Here is a 12214-nt window from a genome sequence, read left to right as displayed (position 1 = left end):
GATGGTTGGAGGTTGTCCAGGGCTCAGCCTGTGCAACCATACATGTTAGCCCTGCCCAGCCACTAAAACCTCAGAGCTGTGTGCCCTTCTGTTACCATCTCTAGGGATCAGAATCCCCAGACAAAAGAGGCTTTGTTAATATATGCCTGGCCTCCTTCCCACTGCCATGTCTAGGAGGCAGGTGTCCTGTGCCCCTCACCTTGCTGCAGCCACAGGACTCAGCCCCAGCCCGGCTGTATCTAGCAATGTCATCAGAGTTAGCCTAGATCTCAGTCACAGAGCAGCCCATGTTCAGGTCCCGGCTGTTATCCAGTTTGGTGATGACTGAGGTGTCTGAGACGCGGGCTTCGGTGACTCTCATTTCCTGTGGGGCCGACAGCCATTCATATCACCTGTACCATCGAGAACCAGGTAGAACAGAGCTCACATTCCCCCTTCACACACACACACACACACACACACACACACACACACACAGAGCCACCATTGCAAAGCCTTCATGCCTGCAGACCCCTCTGTCCGCTTCTTCTGTTCAAAGTCTGGCCTGGGACAGAGTGAAGACGGATGACTAACGTCCTCCCTGCCAGTGCTCACCTCCCCCCCCTACGGTGTTCTGGAAGCCGATCTCCTCCACCAGGCCGTCAGCATCGGCCTCCTGGTCTCCCTTGCGCACGTAGGCACAATTAAGCTCCTGGAAACAACGCACAGGCAGTTCCTAGTTGTTGCAGAGATTTTTCCAGGGGACTCTACCTCCCCCAGGCCAACCCTGGGAAATTTCCAATCCCATTTTCAACCCTACAGAGCCAGTCATGGGCATAGATCCAGAAGTCAAGGGCTGGGGAACTAAGCTCTCCCTCTCACTCTAGCAAAACATAGTATGTGACTTCGGGGAATTCTTTTATCTCGCTGGGCCTCTCTGTAAAGGAAGATCCAGAGAATCTCTGCCCTGTGGGTCTCCCAGGGTATAAGGAAGAAAATGCCTTTCCATGGGTAGAAATAAAATATGAGCTTATTAACTGACGGATGGAGTACTGGATGCCCCTGAGGGCTGCTGCACGCAAACCCACTCACCGGCTTGATTCTGACAAGCTCATTCTCTGCAGTGGTCCCCAAAGTGACCTCCTCTTCCTACCTCCCCAGGGAAAGGGGTTTGGATCAAGAGAAATTATCAGAGATTTGGCTAGTAGTGGAAGGAAGCAGAGAGGACCCCAACATGACCTATCACCTCCCCGCCCCCAGGATGTCTGAAATATCCCTCTGACCCACATCTCTGATAGTACTTAACTTAAATGAGCATGACTCATTCTAAAGAGCTTGGTTTTGTTATTACTCTAATAGAATAAACTGACTGCCCGAGCTTCGATCCAGGACGGTGGGTGGAATTAGCAACATGCACCAATGAGTGTGAACGGTGGAGAAGAGGTGACGTCATTTCTTTGCACCCCTAGTAGTTAGCATAATTTTGGAATAGAGTTAAGCGCTCAGAACAGGTCCACAGGGTGGGTGGACGAGTAGGGATAGGGCCCCTAACTTACGTTCATAAGGCAATGGGGAGAGGCTCTTAGCTGATATTTCAGCTTCTCTCCCCTTCCTGTGTCTGCCTGTCACTGCCTCTAATGCTGATAAAAGCACAAAGTGGGTTCACAAAGGAAGAAGTTTCCAAGGCCAGACCTTCCCCCCCACCGACTCGATTCTTGTAGCCCCAGCACCTCCTGCGCGTGGTTAGGGCAGGGGACAGCTGTGATGCAGCAGGGTCACAGGCCAAGGTACAGGTGAAGGTGTAGCCAGAACTGTCTCTTCAAGTGATCAGGTGGGAGCTGGATTTGAGGACCTCATTAGGGGAGCTAAAGCAAGATGATCCACAGGTTATGGTGAGCTAGGCTAGAAGAGTTAAGGCCAGAGGGAGGGGAGAAGGAATCTGACCCCTCCTTCACTGCCCCTCCCTTTTAGAAACGCGGCCCGACCACGTGGAGTGGCCATTTTGTCACCTGAACGGGCTTGGGAGACTTTGCAGCCATTTCTCCTCTTTCCCGGGGTCACGATATCGAGCTCCACACTGGGCTCCGCGCTGAACATGGAGGCGGCTAAAAATTCTATCACCCCCTCTGCCCCTCCACTTTCTCCCCCCTCCCCCGCCGTCTCCCTCCCTACCTCAAAATAAATAAGGGGCACCTGGGGGGCTCAGTGAGTCAAGGTCCAACTTCAGCTCAGGTCCCGATCTCCTGGTTCGTGGGTTCGAGCCCCTCATCGGGCTCTGTGCTGACAGCTCAGAGCCTGGAGCCCGCTTCCGATTCTGTGGTCTCCCTCTGTCTCTCTGCCCCTCCCCCGCTCGCACTCTGTCTCTCTCTCTCTCTCTATCTATCTCTCTAAAATAAATAAGCATTGAAAAAAAACTTTTTTAATAAATAAATTAAATAAATCCTCCATGCTTCAGGGTAACTCCGTTTCTTCTTGTGAGGGAGACACCAAGGGAAGACATGTCCAATACTACCATTCCCGGGAGAAAATTGGAGGAGAACTACCTGTACCGAAGCCGTCAGTAACACTACTGGCAACCCTAGCTAAAGCTGGGAGTGGAAGCATAAGACCCTGGAATGGGACCCTCACCCCCACCCCACCCCACCCCCCACCCAGAGGACAGCTCTAAGGTTAGGCAGAAGCCCTGCAAAGTCAAGGCTAGACCAAAGGGATTCAGACCCACGAGAGTGTTGGGAAAGACAGCAGAGAGGGCAGAGGGGCACTCTCTAAAAATGGGTTGCCAGACAGCCCAACACCAGTCAGAGCTGGCCAGGAACACCTCTTGGGTTCCAGGATTTAATTACCCTTTGCATAATAACAACTTATATTTAAAAGCAAAGGAAGCTAAGGATGATTTGCATGCTTTTCTTTAATGCTGCCTGCTGAGTTCACATTCTAGTTTCCCCTGCCCATAATTGGACGTATAATTAACTTCCATTATAATGGGCTATGGCTTTCTAGAATTGGTGGCCATGACCAAGTCCCAGTTGAGGGGAAGACTTTGGTTTGGGCCTATTTTTCTAAGAGCCCAAAGCCTAGAAGCCTGGGCTCCCTCCTAGGAGAAGAATTCAACCCTCGCTGAGCCCCCAAAGACTCAGACCTCCGAGGGGCTGGCATGGAGGAGGGCTGGAAGCCTCCTTGCAGATTCTGAATCCCCTCCTCCATAGAGCTTTCTGCGCTTGACCTTAAGCCACTGGACCACTCTGAGCTCACCTTCCCAATCAGGTAAATGGGCACAATAATACTGACCTTGGAAGGATGCCCGAGGGTAAAGATAAGAAAATGCATCATAAAGCCCTCACACACTGGAGGCACTCCTTTAATGCAACTGCCTGAACCGACCCCCAGGAGAGTGGAGAGGGGTACAGGAAGCAATGTGGGGGACTAGAGAGTGGGGGCCCCACACTTACTAGGAAAGGAGCCATGCGCTGAGTTCTGAGCAACAGAGAAGGGAAAGTTTTTGCCCAAAGGGACATAGGATGAATCGCAACATAACAATGGTAGAATAAACAGAACAAGCAAATAAACAAACGTTTATGGAGCTCTTATTAAGTGCTAGGTAGGGCCCTAAACGCTTTCCTGTCCATTACCTCCTTAGGTCCTCCGGAGAGCTTGCAGATGGGTACTATTTATTACTCCTAACTCGCACAAGAGGAAACTGAGGCTCCGAAAGGTTATTCACTTGTCCAAAGTCATGACAAGAATCTGTCAGACCGGCTCCAGAGACCCCTCCCCTTCGACGCACACACTCGCTCCCCGACTCCGTGGTGCACACGAGACCAAGGCTAGCCGGCCCCCGCAGGGCGGTGGCGCCCGGCTGGGACCCCAGCCGCGCGGGGTGTGCCCAGCTGGCCAGCCCCGGAATGGAGCCGGTGACGATCCAGCGCCTCCGGGGCCCAGTCCCGGCCCGAGGGGCGCAGAGGGGGGCGTCCCGAGGCCGCGGCGCACGGCCCGCAAAGGTGACCAGGCGTTTCCCGGCCCCATAAAGCTCGGGCGGGAGGTGAAGCCGTTTTATGGAGGCGGCCGGCGGCCCGGCCCGCTTTGATTCCCGCCTCGACGAGGCGCGCGGGCCAACCTCCAAGCTCGTAAACGCGTTGGCCGCGCGCTCCCGCCGGCCCGGTGGGCCGCGATATAAGGCGCAGCGCGGGCCCCGGGCTCCAGCCGCCCGCCGCCGCCGCCACCGCCGCACCATGTCCTGCCTCTCCAACGGCCTCGCCGCCCCCTGCGGGGTCCGCGCCTTCAGCTGCGCCTCGGCCTGCGGGCCCCGGCCCGGCCGCTGCTGCATCACCGCCGCCCCCTACCGCGGCGTCTCCTGCTACCGCGGCCTCACCGGCGGCTTCGGAAGCCACAGCGTCTGCGGCGGCTTCCGCGCCGGCTCCTGCGGCCGCACCTTCGGCTACCGCTCCGGCGGCGTGTGCGGCCCCAGCCCGCCCTGCATCACCAGCGTGTCGGTCAACGAGAGCCTCCTCACGCCCCTCAACCTGGAGATCGACCCCAATGCGCAGTGCGTGAAGCACGAGGAGAAGGAGCAGATCAAGTGTCTCAACAGCAGGTTCGCAGCCTTCATCGACAAGGTGGGTGTCCTTGATCACACCGTTCCTGAACCCCATCCATGCTCAAACTCAGGCTGGGCGCTGAGGGTGGAGTCAGAAGCAGGAGGGATGTGGCCCAGGTGAGCTCCCAATCTGATAGAGGAGATGAACAAACGTCCCGGGCACAGGCAGACACAGAGAAATGAGTATAGAGCAGCAGCCCCTCATCTGATAACACCATTATTATATACAATCCCTATCCAGACAGGCAGAGTCTCCACAGACAAGGGGGAATGTCCTTGATCACACTCTTCCTGAGCCTGGAAATCCTGGGAGAACCTTGGAATTCCCAGGCCAGTCTCTGGAAATGGGGAATGGGGGGGGGGGGGGCTGGTGATATTTTATGTGATCATATTAGGTGGTGCATTAAAGCACTAAATAACATGGAAACATCTGATGGGAAAATTCATCTTTTCTCATGTGTGTTTCAGTCCTTAAGATTAAATCTCATTAGGCACTAACATGTCTTCAGTATCCCTCAAATACTTACTGTTCCCTTACCCTTTTTCTTTAATTTTTAATGTTTATTTATTTTTGAGACAGAGAGAGACAGAGCATGAACAGGGGAGGGGCAGAGAGAGAGGGAGACACAGCATCCGAAGCAGCTCCAGGCTCTGAGCTGTCAGCACAGCTGTGGGCTCGAACTCACAGACTGTGAGATCATGACCTGAGCTGAAGTCGGACGCTTAACCGACTGAGCCACCCAGGCGCCCCTCTCTTACTTGTAATAAAGAGAGCAAGCCTCAGGTTCGGGGTTGTCTGGGACAACGGTTTCAGCTAGAATTTAATGTTTTATGATGTGCTTTTATGTATGCCTACTGATTTTGGATTTACGATACGGTGGTAATATCCAGTGACCCCTGAAGCCCCACTGGAGTGTAAATGCTAAGCAAATCCACTTAGAGATAAATCATGAGTCACACAGTACGAGGGGATGGCAAATCCCGAAGTCGGCCTGTGAAGGCTTCACATTTGAGAATCACTGCCACCAGTCCAGCCCTTTGAACATACACAGTAGACAAGAGACACAGTGGCAGCCCAGGACTCCAAACCTAGGCTCTCTCCGGCTCTCCAGGCTCCTGGGGCCTAGAGGATCCAACCCATGGAGGCCGCTACCGCACTCCCCTTCCAGTGGGAGCCGGCCCACCACAGCAAGCACTGCCAACATCCACACCCGGGAAAGGCAGCAGGGGAGTGGAACACGGAAAATGTCCTGGCCCGCCAACAGGCAGCCTGGGCTCCACCTCCAGTTTCTCCCCCCGCCACCCCCGATCTGCCGGGCGACACTGGGCAGCGGCTCCCCGTCTTGGCCCCAGAGCTGTCCACACCAGAGCTATGTGTGGTGCAGGGTGTGACTTTGAAAGGAAAGATGGGGGCCAAGGCAGCCATCAGCCTCCTTACCATAGCTGGTGCCCTGTCAGCTAAGACCCCCTGAAGTGAGCCCATATAACATCAGCAGTTCCCATTCCCCTTTTCTGGAAGTTCCAAGTAGGGAAATTCCCAGCTGCCCTGGTTAAGTTGGGTGGGAGGACACCAGGGCTAAAAAGCGAGGTAATGTCTCAACCGCAGCTCAAATGTACGAGCTATGGAACCCTGGAGGCCGGGGGGCCTCGCCTTGTTTGCTGACCGCCTCTCCTGCACAGTGTGTCGTCGCCATCACAGGTCTTCAGTGCGAATGACCTCCAGGAAAGGCTTGCGTGCTTCCCTTCCCCGCAAGTCTTCACCCTCCCCATTTGCCAGAATCTCCCCCCATTCACACCATCTGCCTGGCCTCCAGGGACCCAAGAGCGTCCAACACAGGAGTTCAGGCCGCCTAAGACCACACACATCCCCCTTCCTCCAGCCGCAACCATCCTGCTGGCTGCCCGAGAGCCAGCCCTCTCTAACCTCCCCAGTCGGGTAGCCCTTCCCACCTTGACCATCCTTTCAGACAACTGCTGGGCAACCTCCTGCTGAGCATTGAGGACAGAGACCGATGAACCCTGGTCCCTGCCCTGAGGGGAGCTCCTCACGAAAGGTTTTCATCTTGCGCTACATTCCTTTCCTCCAGGAAGCCTTCCTTGATTATCATTACCCGCCCCCTCCCCCGCCCCACTGTAACCCCAGCGCAACCCCCATGCCCCTCAGTTTCTCACTCACCCCATCCAAGCCCACCCTAACAGACCCTCGCTCAAGCCTGAACAAGCAGTCGTGAGACAAGAATGCTCCCGGTGCCTCCTCGGGCCAGGAGGGCCCAGAGAGGCCATGCTGTCCGTCCCTTACCGCCGCACACTTCCCGTTAGTTCCGTGTTGACTCTGCATACTGGCTTCCCCCACTGACATCCCCCCCCCCCCCACTTGCTCACCAGGTGCGCTTCCTGGAGCAGCAGAACAAGCTTCTGGAGACCAAGTGGCAGTTCTACCAGAACCGCAAGTGCTGCGAGAGCAACCTGGAGCCCCTGTTCGAGGGTTACATCGAGACGCTGAGGCGGGAGGCCGAGTGCGTGGAGGCCGACAGCGGGAGGCTGGCCTCGGAGCTCAACCACGTGCAGGAGGTGCTGGAGGGCTACAAGAAGAAGTGAGTGCGGCCCGGAGGATAGTCTCAAGAGACGAAATGGGATGAAGTCAGATCAGGATAGATTTGGGCTACAGCACCAGAGGAACTTTCCAGTAGGAAGAAGACAGTGACCGGGAGCCTGATGAGGGAGACTTTTCTTTTCTGGGTTGGGAGTTTAAACTCCGGAGAGACTGGGAGGGGCTCCAGCTACCTCATCAGCGTGGGTTTATTTCCTTAATTCAGCAAACGTTCATTGACATCTACTCCATGTTGCAGGTGCTGTGTTAGGCCCTGAGCGGGGAGGCAAGGGGGGGAACCAGAACTTGTGTGGGGTTCCTGCCCCCACCCCCGCCGGGAGTTACAGCCCAGAAACGGAGAGGAAGTCTACAAAACTGCGCGCGCGCGCCCACTTCGGGAATGAGAGTCCCTAAAACAGGAAGAGCATTGGGTGACGGAGTGGATTGAGAGCCCCAAAGAATGGGATGGACAGATCCCTTCTAGTCCAACACTCTGTGATTCTGTGACTACCTCCAAAAGATCCAGTTCCTGGAATATGTTTGTCTGGGCCTTCATTCTCTCTTTTTTTTTCCCCCCTCTTCAAAGCCCAGACTATTGAAGTTCTGGCCACTGAAACTTGTGCCCTTTGTCTCCAGGTATGAAGAGGAGGTGGCACTAAGGGCCACCGCCGAGAATGAATTTGTGGCCCTGAAGAAGGCGAGTGACCCCAGAATACTTGTCCCACAACTCAGAAAGCAGGGCAGAGGCAGGAGGGAGCACTCAGGAATTCAGAGAGGCTGAGCGACTCCCCCAGAATCGCCTAGCACAACCCCTCCCCTATTTCCTTCCCCCCCCCCAGCACCCCAGCACTCCCCAGGTGGCCCCGGGCATTGGAGTACATACACTGCCTGCTTCAAGCAGGGCACCCTATTCCTCCATCGGAGGTAACCCCCATCTGGCCGATGGCTTCCCGCGTCTTGCTGCCCTGTGCCTGCCAGAGAGCGGGCATTCCTAAATACTGTGGATGAAAAAGCACACCAATGCTAGGGGATGGCCACATCCTGAGGCCGCCAACAGCTGTGAAGTGCTGGCGTGAACGCTGCATCGTCCCTCACCTCTTAGACTTGATTCGCCACAAATGCCATCATGTGGACTCCCACCAGGTCCTTGCAACCACCTCCATAGGAGGAAGGCAAGGGTTGCTGTGAGGAAAGTGAGGCACAGAGGTCAAGGGTCTTACCCTGAGTTGCCCTGGCTTGGAAGAGGCAGAATTGATCCCTAAGACCTCTTCTTCTGACCACAGATCTAGATTTCTTTCCATGAGGTGTCAGGGCAGAAAGGGCCGGGGCATCATTAGAGCCGACCCATTTTGCTGCAGAGCCTAAGTTTCAGTGATAATGCAAGGTGTGGATTCTGGAGTTTTCTTTTGGGTAGGTAGCAGAGAAAGTGCCTGGAAACCTCATAATCCCACTCCCTTCCCCAAACCTGCTTCTGAGCCCTCTGACTGTAGAAAGGACTTCAACAAGGCCATGATACGAGGCACTAGAATGAGCAGCTACGGAAGGTCTCCGGGGAGTTTGTCCAGCCTGATGGGGTGCCCTCCTGGGAGCGGGGGGGAAGCCCTGTGTTTCCTTTCCAGTGAGACTCTTTTGCCACCCTCTCCCCTTCAGGACGTGGACTGTGCCTACCTCCGCAAGTCAGACCTAGAGGCCAACGCGGAGGCCCTGACTGAGGAGATCAACTTCCTGCGGCGCCTGTATGAGGAGGTGAGGGGCTGTGGTCCAGGTCGAAAAGAAGCAGCCAGCCTAGAAGAGGGGGCTGGGGCTTGGGACTGGCCAGGGATCCCTGGGCAGTTGGGGGGGTGGGGTGGCCAGGGATTTGGGCTGGGGCAAGGGGGCTGCAGTCCATGAGCCTGTAGTGGGAGCTGGGGTGGAGAGCAGATAAGTGCTGAGAAGACTGGGTCCACACTGTGGTGGGTGAGGCTGGGGTGTAAACAGGTTCCCCACCATCTGCAGGAGATCCGCGTTCTCCACGCCCACATCTCAGACACCTCGGTCATCGTCAAGATGGACAACAGCCGGGACCTGAACATGGACTGCGTTGTGGCCGAGATCAAGGCTCAGTACGACGACATCGCCAGCCGCAGCCGGGCTGAGGCCGAGTCCTGGTACCGCAGCAAGGTGAGGGGCACAGGACACCTGTCTCTTAGACATGGCAGCACGAGGCAAGCCAAGTATTTATTAGGAAGGCCTCTTTTGTCTGGAGTTTCTGATCCCGTGGGATAGTAACAGAATGGCTCACAGCTCTCAAGTTATAACCGCTGGGCAGGGCTGCCATGTATAGTTGCACAGGCTGAGCACTGTACAACCTCCCAACCATCTGTGGTGTCTGAATGGGAGGGAAACTGCATCCTGAGCTCAGGAGCACCTCTGCTTCTCGCCCCCCCCCCGCCCCGCCCCCCAGTGCGAGGAGATGAAGGCCACGGTGATCCGGCACGGGGAGACCCTGCGCCGCACCAAGGAGGAGATCAACGAGCTGAACCGCATGATCCAGAGGCTGACCGCCGAGGTCGAGAATGCCAAGTGTCAGGTACGCGTCGCCTGGGACCTCCCCAGGGCCATACAGGCAGTGTGTGCCCCGACTGGCTCTCACCATTCATGAGCCAGCCCATTTGCATGGCTCATGTCCCTGGAGTCAGGGGCACTCCGTTAATGAAGGGGAGAGGCCTGTTCTTGGGGTGTCCCCAGCTGGGGGAGGGGAGAGACTGGACACATGAGGGAAATGGACCGAGACACCCAGGACCATAACCCACTCTGTTCTCTCCCGGGCCCCAGAACACCAAGCTGGAGACCGCGGTGACCCAGGCTGAGCAGCAGGGCGAGGCGGCCCTGAGCGACGCCCGCTGCAAGCTGGCCGAGCTGGAGGCCGCCCTGCAGAAGGCCAAGCAGGACATGGCCTGCCTGGTCAAGGAGTACCAGGAGGTGATGAACTCCAAGCTGGGCCTGGACATCGAGATCGCCACCTACAGGCGGCTGCTGGAGGGCGAGGAGCAGAGGTGAGAACCACACCCGTGGGGAGAATATGTCTTCAGTCTCCCCCACACTATGCTTTGAGCCAGGAACATGTTTGCATATCATTTGCATTTAATTTGCATCCAGATTATGTCGGGGTCAGAACTAATTTTTGTCTCTGCTCTCCCCACAAGGTTGTGTGAAGGCGTTGGTGCTATAAATGTCTGTAAGTAATCTATGCTGTGGGTTCTGAACTGAGGGCTTGGGGTTCTTCTGGGCAAACTTTTTCTTCAAGGGCCAGATATTAAGGCTTGTGAGCCATCCAGACTCTGTCTCAACTCCTGGACTCCGTCACTGCAATGTGAAAGCGGCTACAGCCATAAGCAATACCTAAGGAGTACATATGGCTTGCTTCCAATAAAACTTTATTTACAAATATAGGAGGCCAACACAGGCCATAGTTTGAAACCCTGAAAGGAAGGAGGGAGTGTGGCAGTGAATGATTATGAGTTAAAAAGCTATTTCTGCCCACAGGGAGGGCCTGGGAGCACGGTTTATCAAGGACACTTGCGGCCTGAGTGCAGGAAAGAGTGCCCAGGGGTGAAGGTGTTGAGGGGAAGGGGGGAAGAGAGGAATAGAAATGAAGGGGGGCGCTCTGAGCAAGAGCCAGTAGACCTCGCACAGGGACTAAGCCCTGCTCTCCTCCCGCAGGCGTCAGCAGCTCCCGGGGCGGGGTCGTCTGCGGGGACCTCTGCGTGTCCGGCTCGCGGCCAGTGACCGGCAGCGCGTGCAGCGCCCCCTGCAGCGGGAACCTGGCGGTGAGCACCGGAATGTGCGCGCCCTGCGGCCAGAAGTGCAGCGGCAGCTCCTTGGTGCGGTTCGCGTAGCGGCTCCCGCCGTGTAAATACTCGGCTCTCACCCCTACCTCCAGCGGCTCTCACCCCTACCTCCAGCGGTGGGTCCGGGAGCAGCCCTAGCCCTGGGGCTTGAAGCGGAAGGGCTTGGAGAACCTGGTGGCCTGACCCGTCCACACTGCAGCCTTATCTTCTTGCAACTTCTCCGCCTTCTCCCCCTCCTTCCCTCTTGCTCTTGGGGAGGGGGGCGGATTCCTTCCGGAGAGGGCCGGGCTCCCTGCCCAGCTGGCCCCAGGAGTCTAAATGCCTGCCTTCCAAGCAGCCTTGGGCAGGGAGCCAATCCTGACCTGCTCGGGCTGCTCTAGGAGCTGGCCTGGCACAAAAACCTGTGGCTTCTAAGGCACAGATTGGCCCCACGTCCCCTGGGCTGTGGACGTGCCTCTATTCCACTGGGCCTCCCCTGCCTTCCAAACCCTGGCGGTGACTGAGGCCTCGGCTTCACGAGGACATCTCTTGGCGGCCGCCTGGGCTCCCTCCCCCTCGTGCTTAGTGTCCACGTTGCCAATAAAGCTCATGGATCATACATAATGCGCTCAGAAAAGCTCCCGTCTGTGCCTACACGTGGGGACGTCCAGCCCGGTTTGGGCCCCTCAGAGGCTGACAGAGAAGCTGTTCACAGCCAAAGGGGAAAGAGGGCTATCTCGGAGGCACCCTGCCACATTCACACTTCCTAAAGGCTGCAGGGGGCTGGCCGGCAGCCCCAAATACCCAGACAGCGTGAGAAAGAGCTGGAAACAAAGGGAGAGAAAGGCAACCAGGAGGAGACTTAGCCAGGAGGGGCAGGGCCTGGCTCTCCTGACACCTGTAGGGGGGCACCTTATCACTCACGGCTGGCGGGACACCGACGGTCCACTTCCCCCACTCCCCATCCCACCCCCACCTCAATATATGAAAATTCCTGACCATAGGATCGAATATAGACTCCTCCTCCCCCAGAAACCAACAATCTCTTGATAGCCCCCCCTATATACACCGCCATCACCCCCCCAGGTGTCCTAAACACAAGAGACCTCCCCACTACCTCCTCCCCACCATCCATCATATGTGCTGTTGCAGGAACAGATACCCCCATAGACCCTAAAAACACCCCCACACGCGTACAGACACACAGACCCCCGACCCCAGACACAGAGATGCTCTTATGGA

At 56.4% G+C, this 12214-nt stretch overlaps 1 protein-coding gene across 1 annotated transcript; it reads left to right on the top strand.

The window, feature by feature from the left end:
- The first annotated feature begins 3858 nt into the window (after positions 1-3858).
- LOC123592117 (keratin, type II cuticular Hb1-like) lies at positions 3859-11596 on the top strand. The gene is made up of 9 exons (XM_045467072.1): positions 3859-4592; positions 6959-7167; positions 7800-7860; positions 8814-8909; positions 9159-9323; positions 9607-9732; positions 9978-10198; positions 10349-10380; positions 10866-11596. Exons 1-9 carry the CDS (start codon positions 4032-4034, stop codon positions 11039-11041), a joined length of 1647 nt encoding a protein of 548 aa, XP_045323028.1. The 5' UTR covers positions 3859-4031; the 3' UTR covers positions 11042-11596.
- Positions 11597-12214: the final 618 nt, after the last annotated feature.

Source organism: Leopardus geoffroyi, chromosome B4, assembly GCF_018350155.1.
Source record: "Leopardus geoffroyi isolate Oge1 chromosome B4, O.geoffroyi_Oge1_pat1.0, whole genome shotgun sequence".
NCBI lineage: Eukaryota > Metazoa > Chordata > Mammalia > Carnivora > Felidae > Leopardus > Leopardus geoffroyi.
Note: the sequence above shows the minus strand (reverse complement) of the source record. Positions and strands in the feature narration are given on the sequence as shown.